At 33.7% G+C, this 13,591-nt stretch overlaps 1 protein-coding gene across 2 annotated transcripts in view; it reads left to right on the forward strand.

Annotated features, from left to right (window-relative positions):
- Positions 1-13,591, forward strand: part of AUH (AU RNA binding methylglutaconyl-CoA hydratase) — a 164,192-nt gene that overhangs the window by 47,736 nt on the left and 102,865 nt on the right. For both annotated transcript variants that reach the window (XM_081237696.1, XM_081237695.1), the window contains one exon: positions 9,398-9,484. In XM_081237696.1, coding sequence (XP_081093822.1) covers positions 9,398-9,484 — 87 coding nt within the window. The remainder of the gene's footprint in view (positions 1-9,397; positions 9,485-13,591) is intronic.

Consider the following 13,591-nt stretch of genomic DNA (forward strand, 5'->3'; position numbering starts at 1 on the left):
ACCTGTACTCCGAGGGAAATGACTTAAAGCAGTTATCCCCCAGACTGAGGTTGGGTTCTCCTCTAGGCATTCAGGAGATACAGATTGTTTAAAAGGGACCTTGCTGATAACTTATATGTACTTTTTTGTAGAACTTTTCAGGCTGATCTGCAGGTTAAGTTACTCTTTACCATCTTCTCTTTCATAGTTGCTCTTCTTGCACTTTACAGTAGTCAATCCTGATTTTGCCTTTTTTTGCTTCCTTGACCCAGGGAGGAAGAAAGCTCTGAATTGCTATAAAAGGGGTATTTTAAAATACTAATGTTGAGAATTTCAACTAGGATCCTATTCTTATTCTGGCAGTTTCCAATTCATTGCTTTCAGCATAATTTAAGGACAGTAAAGTTTTTATGGAATTGTTAAATGCTTCTTGATTACTATGTGATTTTTCAAGAGCTGGCTCTAAAGGAGTTGAAAGAATTGGGTGATATTGCTGAAGTATTCTAGCAATAAATGATTTTCATGCATAGATATATGAAATAATGGAAGGAGGGGAGGTCGTCTTATCTATCTCATTGAGATACATTTCCCAAAAAGTTTACTTTTAATATCTAGTTGTTATCAGATTTGTAATATATTTATGCTTCAATCAATTTTATGCTAATAATGCTTATAATTAAAAGTCAGTCCAAGGAAAACTTCTAAACTTAGTGCTTCATGGTTACAGGGAATTTAATAAAAATTAATTCAGTTTATACAATATATATGTTTTGTTGCAAAGAAATGTGACAGTGGTCAAAAGAAGAATTTTAAGCATAAAAGCTGATTGCATCAGAAAAAAAATCGCAGCAAAGTGTTGTAGAAATACAACACTTCATAAAGTTGTTCATAAAGAAAATAAATGACGTAGTATTCTTACCGTTAAGCAAGGATTTGTTTCTTGTTTTAGACATGAATGATTTTGAGAGTCAAGTCACTGTGGTATGTAGATTCCACTGGATGCATTGACAATGGTATATATCAGTTGTATTTTAAGGTGCCAGTGTTTTATAGTGCACTGCAATCCTTGCAACTATTTAAATTATGAAAAATTGTAGGTGTCAATATAAAACTGTTCAAGGGAGTGCATCATTTTTCAAAATTCTTTTCAGCTGTAATGGGAACAAAAAATGTTGAAGACCACTGACTTGGAGCATTAGCTTTCAAGGGGGATGGTAACACTCATTGGGGAAGATATTAGAATTTAGGGGGGCATTTTTGCTTGTCACAATGACTGAGGGGCTTTACTGTCATTTGGTTATTGGGGGCCAAGGAAGCTAGGTATCCTGCAATGTACAACAAAGAATATTTTCATTGTTTTACATAACTTTTCTACTCACTGGACTAGTCTGCGACAAAGATAAGTAGGTAGAAATTTACTACATAGTAATCCTAAAGCATATTCAAAAGAAGGAATTTATTAAAAAAAGTCCAAGGACTTTAGGAGAGGACCATTTTAGTGGGCAATATTTAAATGAACTATATTCTCTCAGAATTGTTAAATAATATATTAACTCCATGCATTGTCTACTTAGGGTATTATGTTTCTGATGACTACATATTTAGTTGAAAAGAGTTTGCGGTAGATACTGCAAAAGCAATACAAATAATTAAAAATATGTAACTTAGAACCAAATATTAAATTATCAGGAATATATGGACTACAGAGATCTTACTGAATTTTATTATACTTTCTCAGTAAGACCAGTGTGATCATACTATTTAATATTGTAACGTGGTTCATAACTTTACTTCCCTCTGCACTCTAGATTCACATTTTCCTGTTATTTTTACTCCCAAACATTTATCACTTTTTATCTTGGTTATTTATTATATTTATTTTTTAGTATCTTTTTGTCCCCCTTGTTTAGAGACATAGTGTAAGAGGAGAGGGTGGAAGACAGAAAGAGCAGCCCTTTTGAGGAGTTTGGCTTTAAAAAAAAAAAAGAGGAGAGAAATTGGTGGTAGCTGGAGCAGGTAATGTGTATGGAGTCAGGATTTTTTTTTTTTTTTTTTTCGGTACACGGGCCTCTCACTGTTGTGGCCTCCCCCGCTGCGGAGCACAGGCTCCGGACGCACAGGCCCAGCGGCCATGGCCCACGGGCCCAGCCGCTCCGCGACATGTGGGATCTCCCCGGACCGGAGCACAAACCCGTGTCCCCTGCATCTGCAGGCGGACTCTCAACCACCGTGCTACCAGGGAAGCTCGGATTTTTTTTGGTCATTTTTTTTCATTTGTTTTTTAGGCAGGAAAGTTGGATTTATTGGTGGGCGTTGAGTAAGGAAGGGAAAGCACCATGGCTTTCATGAGTGCAGGCTCTGCCATTTGTCCAGGGGGCCCACGATTAGGGTTGTATTTGACCCGTAGTCATCCAGGATGATCCACTTTTCTGCCACCATGTCTTCAGATTCATCCACTTCTTGGAGATGTGGATCTTCTGGGGCCCAGAAACTTGAACTTGGCCCTGCATCGAGCCTTAATCACTTGCTCCTTGTTCTGCAGTTTGGTGCAGATGGATGTGATGACTTGGCCAGTGTGGACTCTGGCCACTGCGTGCTGGCGCTTTCCAAAGGCACCCTGTATACCTGTCTGGGGCCTAGATTGGGCACAGCATGATGTCAGACATGAATGTCCACTGGTAAGGGCTGTATCGAAGGTCCTTTAGGGCAACCCATACAAGCAACAGGCTGCATGCACTACCAAGGAAGCTGCCTTTTTTATTTTTTTAGTGCCTTAGTTATGTTTTGGTTTTTTTTTTAACATCTTTATTGGAGTATAATTGCTTTGTGTGTGTGTGGCTGCTTTTTGCAGCCATTGTACACCAGGCCTCCACAGAGAAAAGAAAGAGGCCTGATTAGCTGCAGAAGGAATTTTTTTTTAACGTAAATTTTTAAATTGAATTATAACGTACATAGGGAAAATTGCACAAACTGTAAGTAATAAATTTCTGCAAAATGAACTCACCTGTGCAATCACCACCCAAATTAAGAAATGAACACTACCATTACCAGCACACCATAATTCATCCCTTATGCTTCTTCCTATCATTAACCACATCTCTCACCCAAAAGATAGTGGAGGTTTTTCTGACTTTTATTACCAAATACTAATTTTGCCTGTTTTCAAACTTTATGTAACTGGAATTATCCAGCATATATCTTTTAAGGTTGACTTCTTCTCAACACGTTTGTGGGATTCAGTATGTACTGTTCATCTAGGAATAGAATATTCGTATTTGTGGGAATATTTCACAATTTATTCATTTTGCTGTTGATGAATGTTTGGGGTGTTGCTGGTTTCAGCTATTCTGAATAATGCTTCTGTGAATATGCTTATACGTGTCCTTTAGTGTACATATCATGTGTTTCTGTTGGGTGTGTATACTTGGGTGGTGATTTTTTTTTTTTTTTACCAGTTTTACTCCCAGCAGCATTAACTCAGAGTTCTCATTGCTCTATGCCTTCACCAACACTTTAGCACTGTACTGCTTATAAAACTATGTGTGTTTGTAATCGGTGTTTCCTTTATGCTTAGTCATGTTGTATTCCTTTTCATCTCTTTATTAGCCAATGTTATATACTCTTTCGTGAATTATCTGTACGAATCTTTTGCCTATATTTTATAGTTGGGTTATTTATATTTTTCTTCCTGATTTATAGTTCTTTACACGCACAGGACACATGTATTTAAGATACCATTTCCCACTCTTTTACTTGCATATTCACTTGCTTAATGATGTCCTTTGATGAACAGAAGTTTTTAATTTTAAAGAACTCTAGTGTTTTCCTTTTAAAAGTGTTGGAAAAACCTTTTAAAAATCTTTGTCAATACCAAAATCTTGAAGATATCTTTGGATATTTTCATTGAGAAGTTATTTGTTTTACCTTTCAAATTTAGGCTGTAATGCACCATTAACTGATTTGTTTGTGTATATGATATGAAGGGTCAAGAATTGTTTTTCCCCATATGAACCTTCAGTGGTCCCAGCCCCATTTATTGGAATGTTCCAGCAGTGCCATCTTTGTCATAAATCAAGCAGATCTTTTCTGGACTTGCTATTCTGTTCTATTGCTCTGTTTCTCTATCTTTGAGCCAGTGTCCCATTTTCTTACTTACTGTAGCTTTATAATACATCTTATTTTAATATAAATTCTCCAGCTTTTTCTTCTTCAAGATTATCTTGACTATTATTGGGCTTTTGCATATCCACTTTGTCAATTTCTAAAAAACATTGGGATTTTGATTGGGACCACATCGAATCTATTAATTCGTAGAGAATTTACATCTTTTAGTATGGAATCTTCTAACACATGAAATGATATATTCCCCCATTTATTTAGGACTTCTTTAATTTAGATTTTGTAGGTTTTTGTGTCAAGATTTTATACATCTTTTATTAGATTTATTCCTTGGCTCTTTGATTTTTGAATGTTAATATAAATGGTATCTTTTTAAAATTTCACAAATTTCTTTTGGTAGTACATAGAAAGTTGATTTTTTTATATTGAACCTGTATCCAGCAACCTTACTAAGTTCATTTATTTTTATGATTTGTAAATTCTTTTGGATATTCTTCATGTATAATTAAGTCATTTGCTGATGATGGCAGTTTTATTTTTTTCCTTCTGTTCCTTATAATTAAAAATTTTTTCTTATTATACAGACTAGTACATCTGTTCCCATCTGTAGAAGTGATAAAGAATATCTTGTCTCATTCTTAATCTCTGAGAGGAAGTAATTGACCATTAAAGGTGGTGTTAGCTATAGGTATTTTGTAATTACTCTTTATAAAATCAAAAAGATTCTTTTCTTTGCTATGAATTTTTAATTAATAATGAGTGTTAATTAGAGAGGACACCAAAAGTACAAGTAATAAAAGAGAAAAATTGATAAATTGGACTTCATTAAAATTAAACTTCGAAAAACCATCAAGAATCATCAAAAGATAAGCCACAGATAGGGAGAAAATATTGTGAATCATATTTCTGAAAAGGACTTGTATCCAAGATATAACTCTTACAACCCAGTAAGAATAAAATAAATTATCCATCCAAAAAATGAGCAAAAGATTTGAACAGACATTTCACTCAAGAAACTGTATGAATGGCTAATAAACACCTTGAAAAGATGCTAACCTCATTAGTCATTAGGGAAATGCAAATTTAAAACCATAATAAATACCACTTCATGCCCACTAAAATGGCTATGATAAAAGGACAGACTAGTGTTGGTGACCTTGTAGGACAACAGAGACCCTTAGGCATTGCTGATAGGAATGTAAAGTGGTGCAGCCACTATGGAAAACAGAGGCAGGTTTTTTTTCTTCTTTCCTTTTTTAAGTTAAATAGAAATTTACAATATAGCCCAGCAATTCCACTCTATCCAAGACAAGTGAAAAAATTTCTCTACACAAAGACTTGTATGCAGACGTTCATGGTAGTATTTTTCATAATAGCCAAAAAAGTAGAAACAACCCAAATGTCCATCAACCAATGATGAATGGATAAACAAAATGTCTGTCCCTACAATGAAATACTATTTGGTAATAAAAAGGTAAAAAGTACTGATTCATCTTTATATCATGGATGAACCTGAAAAGCACTACACTATGTGAAAGAAAGAAACAGAAGACCATATATTATATGAGTTAATTTATATGAAATGTTCAGAAAAGGCAAAGTTATAGGAAAATATCAGATTAGTTTGGGGCTAGAGGTGAGAACAGGGAGTGACTGCATATGGGTGTGAGGGATCTTTTTTGTGATAATGGAAATGTTCTAAAACTGGGTTGTGGTGATGGTTGTACAGCTCTGTAAATTTACTTTAAAAATATTGAATTGTGTATTTTAAATGACTGAATTTTATTTTATGTAAATTATACCTCAGTGAAGATGTTAAAGAATGAGTGTTGAATTTTATCAACTACTTTTCTGACCCTACTGAAAATTTATATCATTTTCACCTTTCTCAGTTACATAAATTAAAAAATTTAATATTAACAATTTAAGTCCAGTCGTAAATCTTGGACTGAGTATAAATTGGTCTTGTTATATTTTATTTATGTTACTACTAGGTATGATACACTGATACTTTGTTTAGGATTTTTTGAGACTTTATTTATGAGAAAAATTGGCCTGTCATGTTTTTTTCTTACAATGTTCTGTTCAAGTTTTTGTTTTGCTGTTCTCCATGTCAGCATTTTTAAGATTGATGGTAAATGTTTTTCATTATATGTTTGGAAGAATTTACTATTGGAGCCATATGGGCATGCAGTTTTCTTTGTAGGAAAGTTTTTAATTACATATTCAATTTCTTAAATATGTATTTGTGTTTTCAGATTTTCTGTTTCTTTGTCAGTTTTAATAAGTTGTGTTTTCCTAGGAATTTGTTCATTTCCTGTCGTTTTTCAAATCCATTGGGCCAAAGTTTTTAATAATATTGTTTTATTGTCTGTAAAATCCTTAGTATTACCCTTCTTTTCATTCTCGATTGGGACTTGTGCCTTCTCTGATTATCTATGATGAGTCTTGCTAGAAGGTCTATCATTTATTTTAGTGTTTTTCAAAGAACCAACTATTTTGATTTTTCTCTCACACATTTGTTTTCTATTTAAAAGGTTTTTTTGCTCCAGTTTCTACTTTGGGATTAATTTTTTATTTCTTGATAGGAATATTTGAAAGGATATTTGACTGCTTGCTTTATCAGTTACTGTGAAAGGTCTGTTAAAATCCACTGTGGTTGTAGACGTGGCAGTTTTTCATTTTAGTTCTGTTAGTTTTTGCTTTATGTATTTTGGGTCTGTCTTTTTTATGTATGCCAATTTAGAATTCTTATGGCTTTTTTAATGGATCATCATATTTATTATTATAAAATAACCCTCTAGCTTGAGTGATGTTTCTTGCCTTACTTCTCTTTTGTCAGAGATGAAGATAACTTTACAAGTTTTCTTTTGCTTAGTGTTTGCAAGTTTTTTACCCTTTTAGCCAGTCTGTGCCCTTATATTTGAAGACATATCACTTGTAAGGAGTATAAAATAAGATTTAAAACTCTGCTCTCATAATCTGCTTGAAAAATTCCCTGTAGTGTTTCTTTTCACGTGGGTCTGCTGGTGACAAGTTGTTGTTTGTGGGTGTGTGTGTCTGTGAGTGGGTGTGCAAAATGTCTTTATTTCACCATCATTTTTGAAGGATAGGTTTGATTTGTTTGGAATTCTAGATTGGCAGTTATTTTCTTTCTTCACTTTAAAGATACTCCTTTTCTTTCTCATACCATTGTGTGGATAAAGCTGCATCCCATAACGAGACACATCTTCTACACTTCTCTGCTGGGACTGGTGTGCAGTTAATGGGCCACACGTGTTAAGAGCAAACCGTGATTCCCTTTAGGTCCTGGCATGGCTTCCAGCAGCCTAGTCTCTTTAACCTGAGTGTGGTTTTCAAAGCCTGCTGTGTGGTCACAGGGGCAGAATGTTGGTAAAAGCCCCCCATCGGAGCTCTAGTTAGTGTGTTAGAGGGTACCCTAATGGTGCCCTGAGGCTGGAGGACGTGATGGATCCCATGATGCAGTTACAGGGGCTTCTTCAGGACCACCTCATCCAGAGTCCCTATCTGTCCCATCAGCTTTCACTTCCTCATTGCTTTGGCTCCTCTTGCGTCTATTCCCTTCCCCCACACCACACTACATTTAGCTACTTTTATTAACCAATATGTATTAGCTAACATGCACTAGGCAACATTTTATATTCTCAATTTAAAATTATATTCTTAATGTTAAATGACAGTGAGTTGAACCATTATTTCTTTAACAAATACATCCTACTAGTTTAGAATTCTTTTGACACTACTAACATTTTTCTTCCATGCTAAATTTTAATTCTTCATGGAAAAAATTATGAAGACATATATCGGACATCCAAAAATCATGACTACCTACCATATTGAGTACCCACCACTTAACTTAAGCAACACAGTATTACCAATAAGATTAAATTTCTCTGTGTCTATTGCCAATCACATCTCTCTCCCTCCCCCACAGAGGTCACCACCAATTGAATTTGGAATTTATCATTTCCATGTATGTTTTATATCCCTACATAGCATTCTTCTTTTAAAAACTTATTTAAATGGTTATTATCCTGTTTATCTTTCAGTAATTATATATAATGATAAATATATGTTGTATTTATTTATATAATTATAAATCCTTCAACATCGTTAGATTTATCCATATTTATACTCTAATTCCTTCATTTTCATGCTGCACATATAACATTTTGTTGTATAAATATGTCCCCGTTTTATTATTAATCCTTAGGATATTTAGTTTTTTTCCATTTTTTTTGCTATTTTTATACATGTGGCATTGAATGTTGTATGTATTTCCTTGGGCATATAGTTGAGAGATTTTCTAGGGTATATATACCTAAGAACTGATGGGTTGTAGGATATGTGTTTTGTCAACTGCAGTTCTCACTTCCACAGGAAGTATATGGGCTCAGAATCAGCTGCTGCTTGATGTTACGTCTAGTCATGATCAATTTATAATGGGCTAATAAGAAAATAAGTAGCTGAGTATGTACTATCTATGCTGTAATTTTACTTTGTTTTTATTTGTTTGTTTATTTTAATGGGGACATACCTTTTCTCAGTGAGTTTAATTTTATTAAAAAGAATGTCTTTGTTGAGCCACAGAGTAAACAATCCCTTAAGGAATTCCTTACGTTTATTTTTATCTGTTCCAAAGTTATGGTTCTGTGATAAACTCGTAATTATGAAATTGTCAATTTGCACATGCTTTAAGACCAGTGATTCTCAAATGTGATCTGGAGTCACGAAGGTGGGCATCCATGAAGTCCCAGTGATTTTCATAGTAGGAAGGTGTGATTTGCCCTTTTCACTGGGTTGGCATTTGCACTGATGGGACAGAAGCAGTGGTGGATAGAACTGACAGCATCTTTTCGAGAACCAAGAAAGTGGCATCAGTCTGTAATCATTTATGTTAACAGGAATGGGTTTATTTGTATTTTATTCAATGAATAAATAAATATTTTAAAAATTTTGTTGTTTCATTTTCTAATAGAATAACTATTGGTAGATATATGTAATCTTAACAATGCCTCCTTCTCTAAGAGTATAAAGGGGTTCTGAGACCATGAAGTTTGAGAAGCATTATTAAGCACATGGTAGATACATGAACAAACAAATATTATATTCAATCTGGTGCTGGTCTTCGGGAAGGAAAACTTAGATACTGTAATTCCTTTGATAGATAAATCTAGTCTGTCTTCAAGTTATATATGAATCTTAAGTAAACGTTCAGTTTGTTGCCTTAAAATTTGGTTTATAACTAGATTACATTTGTAAATAAAATACTTTGCAGGTGCTGACCTTAAGGAAAGAGTCAAAATGAGTGCCAGTGAAGTTGGTCCTTTTGTCTCCAGAATAAGAGCAGTGATTAATGAAATCGGTAAGCACAATTAAATTCTCCTTTTAGCATGCTGAAGGTGACCTTAAGTGTCAGATTTTAAAAGTTGCACACTGTCTTTATGTATACGCTTTGGCTAAAATATTTATATAGTTAGATAATCATGACCTATAGCTGGTTGTAAAACAGCATGTAATATATTTAATTTGAAAAGTTGTGAAAAATGTTTTTATAATTAAAGATGCCTCCTATTTATGATGACATGGCATATAGAGGTAATTATTAGAAAACAAAGAATAATTGGGTATAAGCCTTTGACATAAGTATTTATATTTCTTAAATAATTGCATACACAGACATATTTATAGATAGGGAATTTTTTTGTTTTTTACATAAATGGGATCATACTATCTCCTTAGAATTATAAATTTCTGTGTAATGTTTCTATTTCAGTACATATCAATTTATTATTAATACTTTTTAATACATTACTGCATAGTAATCCATAGCATAGTCTTATCCAGAATTTTAAACTATTTCTTCATTAATGAACACTTAGGATGTTTTTGTTGTTTTGTTTTTGTGGTTTTTTTGCTATTTTCGTTATTTATAATAAAGCAGTGATTATCTTTGTACAAAGTCTTTTAGAACATCAATATGTATATTTATAAGATAGATTCCTAAACATGGTATTGCAGTTCTAAGTATCATGTGTTCATTTTAATAAATCCTACCAGATTATTTTGCAAAAAGATGGTAATAATTTATATTCCCATCAATCACATGACAGTACCTGTTTCCTTATAGTCTTGTAGCATTTAATGTTGCTATTTTTTAAGTTTGCCAGAGTTAAAGAAAAAAATAATCTTAGCATTTTAATTTTCACTTTCTCAGATGCTAGTATATCTTTTCAGATTAGACTTGCCTTTCCCCTCCTGTAAATTGCCTTTTCACATTCTTTATCCTCTTTTCTATAGCATTATTTAATAATTATTTACCTAAAGCCAATTTTATATTAATCTTTTGTTAACTGTATTACAGGTATTGCCTCTTAATGTTCCACCCTAATTCAATTCTAGAAGCTTTAATATCTAGAGGGTACTAAGTCCCCATCATTATTATTTTTCTTTTTTCCTCGAAGATTTTCTTTGCTAATTCTCACACATCAATTCTTCCAAATGAGTTTAGAATTATTAATTTTAAAGTGAAGAAGAAAAATACTCTCACGAGACTGCGATTGGAATTTCTATAAATCTTGTTTATAAAGAATTGACATTTTTATGATACTGAATCTTTCCATCCATGATATGCATGGCTCTCACTTTGGGGGGGTGGTCATTCATGTTTTAATGTTCGTCAAGAAAGTTTTCTTCACATTGGCTTTGTCTTGTATCTTTTTCCCCCCTCAGATTTATCCCTAGCTGTTTTATAGCATTTATTCCTTTGAATGGGATCTTTTCACCGTGTTTCTGTTGAAGTCTGGTTATTGTTGTAGGTCTGTAGGAAATTTGGTAAATTTTATGTGCTTGTACTTGTATAAGTCATTGTTTTTTCTCAATTAATTTTCTTGTGTTTTCCAGAAAGCAAAAAATGTTCATTATATATAAAAATGCAATTTTTATCTCTTCTTTTTCCAGCATTTTAATCTTAACATATTTTTCATATATTCTCACATTGGCTAAGGTTTTTGGTACAATATTCAGCTGTTGAAGAGATCATGTTCATCCTTACCTTTATTTGAGTTTAATGAATGCTTTTAATATTTTGCCAGTAAATATCAAGTTCAGGGAGTTTTCTTCTATTTCAACTTGTTTAGGAGTTTGCTACTCTTTTCTAATCGAGAATAAGGGTTAAAGTTTGTCAACTGCCTTTTTGTTATGTGTCAGGATGGTATATATTAAAATTTGTCTCAGATTTTATTATACTGAATTGTATTAATAGTCTTACTGATGCTGCGCTGGCCTTGTATTACTAGAATAAACACTACCTGGTCATGGGGTTCCTGGTTTTTAATATATACTGCTGGATTTAATTTTATATACTTTGATATAAACGAGATGGGAATCTTCTAATTTTGTTTTTTGTATTACCCTTTCTGGTTTGGTATCATGTTTATACAGCCTTCATAGAATGAAGTGAAAAGTTTTTCACCTTTTTCTGTACTATACAGGGAAATCATCTGTTATTTGGAAGATTAGAATTTGACCATGTGGCATCTTTTGGGGTCTTGTGTGGTTTTGTTATTGTTGTTTCCTTTTTTGTTTAGGGCTAAGTTTTTAAAAAATATATGTGTTTTGATTTCTAGAATGTTTCTTGTCACCTTCATGACTTTTGTTTATCCTCTGCCAGTGTTATTGAAGGCTCTCCTCTGCTTCTCTCTCCAGCTTCAACCACATGGTGAGGATAGATGTCTTCTGAGGCAGAGCATGGGTTTGGTTTCCATGTTGGTCAGAGAACTTGATCTTGGAAGTAAAAGTTGATGCTGTCTGTAACTCTATATATATGCTGGGATGAATGGCTAAGACTGGTTCAGTTATAAACATTACGTTGATGTTTGTTCCCAGCCTCTTTCTATTTTATTGAATCTGAAATTGGAATTTTTCTGACTCTTTTTAAATGAAGAACTACTTTCTTTGTAGTGGATTTTCCTTTTCACTGGTTGAAGCTGTACTATTTCTGTTCTGGATCCTGATCCAGTACTGTTTTTCCTATTCCATGAGTTCCCCAATATTAGGTAATGATACTTTTCACTACAGCATTACAATGGACATAAAATTTTTAAGATGTCTTTGGTGGTGACTTAGTGAGATTTTGAAGGGCAGGTAAAAACTGTCTTGATCAAATCTGTTCATTTAGTACATTAAACCAGGGGCTAGGAAACTTTTTCTTAAAGGGACAGATAGCAGATATTTTAGGCTTTGCAGGGGTATTATGGTCTCTGTTGCAGTAACTCAACTTTTCTTTTTTTTAAAGACTTTATTTTTCAGGAGCAGTTTTAGGTTCACATCAAAATTGAGGGGTGGGTAAAGAGATTTCTCATATATCCCCTGCCACCACAATATGCATAGTCCCCTCCCCCATTATTAATATCTCACACCAGAGGTTACATTGGTTACAGGCACATTGGTTACAATTGATGAACGTATGTTGACACATTATAATTACCCAAGTCCATAGTTTATGTTAGGGTTCACTCTTGGTGTTTTACATTCCATGGGTTTGAACAAATGTAAAATGACATGCACCCATCATTATAGTGTTGTGCAGAGTGTTTTCACTGCCCTAAAAATCCTCTGTGCTTGGCCTATCCATCCCTTCTGCCCTCTCTGGCAACCATGTTTTACTGTCTCCATATTTTTCCATCATATAGTTGGAATCATGTAATATGTAGCTTTTTCAGATTGGCTTCTTTCACTTAGTAACATGCATTAAAGTTTTCTCCATGTCGTTTCATGCCTTGATAGCTCATTTCTTTTTATTGCTGAATAATAGTCCACTGTGTAGATGTATCACACTTTCTCCATTTACCTACTGAAGGACACCTTGGTTGCTTCCAGGTGTTGGCGACTATGAATAAAGCTGCTATATACATCTGTGTGCAGATTTTTGAGTGGACGTGTTTTCAACTCCTTTGGGTAACTACCAAGGAGCACGCTTGCTGGATCATGTGGTAAGAGTCTGTTTAGTTTTATAGGAATTTGCCAAACTGTCTTCCTAAGTGGCTGTACCATTTTGCCTTCCTACTGGCAGTAAATGAGTTTCTGTTGCTCTACATCCTTGCCAGCATTTGGTGTTGTCAGTGTTCCAGATTTTGGCTCTTCTAATAGGTGTGTAGTGGTAGATCTTAGTTGATTAAATTTGCATTTCCGTGATGACATATGATGTGGAGTGTCTTTTCATAGGCTTATTTACCATCTGTATATATTCTTTGGTGAGGTGTTTATTAAGGTCTTTGGTTCAGTTTTTAATTGGATTGTTTTCTTATTGTTGAGTTTTAAAAGTTCTTTGTATATTTTAGATAATATTCCTTATTCAGGTGTGTCTTTTGCAAATACTTTTTCCTAATCTGTTGCTTGTCTTCTCATTCTCTTGACGTTATCTTATAGTGCAGAAGTTTTTTATTTTATTAGGGTCAAACTTATCCATTAT

This window comes from Mesoplodon bidens, assembly GCF_964165515.1.
Source record: "Mesoplodon bidens genome assembly, chromosome: 6".
NCBI classification, from domain to species: domain Eukaryota; kingdom Metazoa; phylum Chordata; class Mammalia; order Artiodactyla; family Ziphiidae; genus Mesoplodon; species Mesoplodon bidens.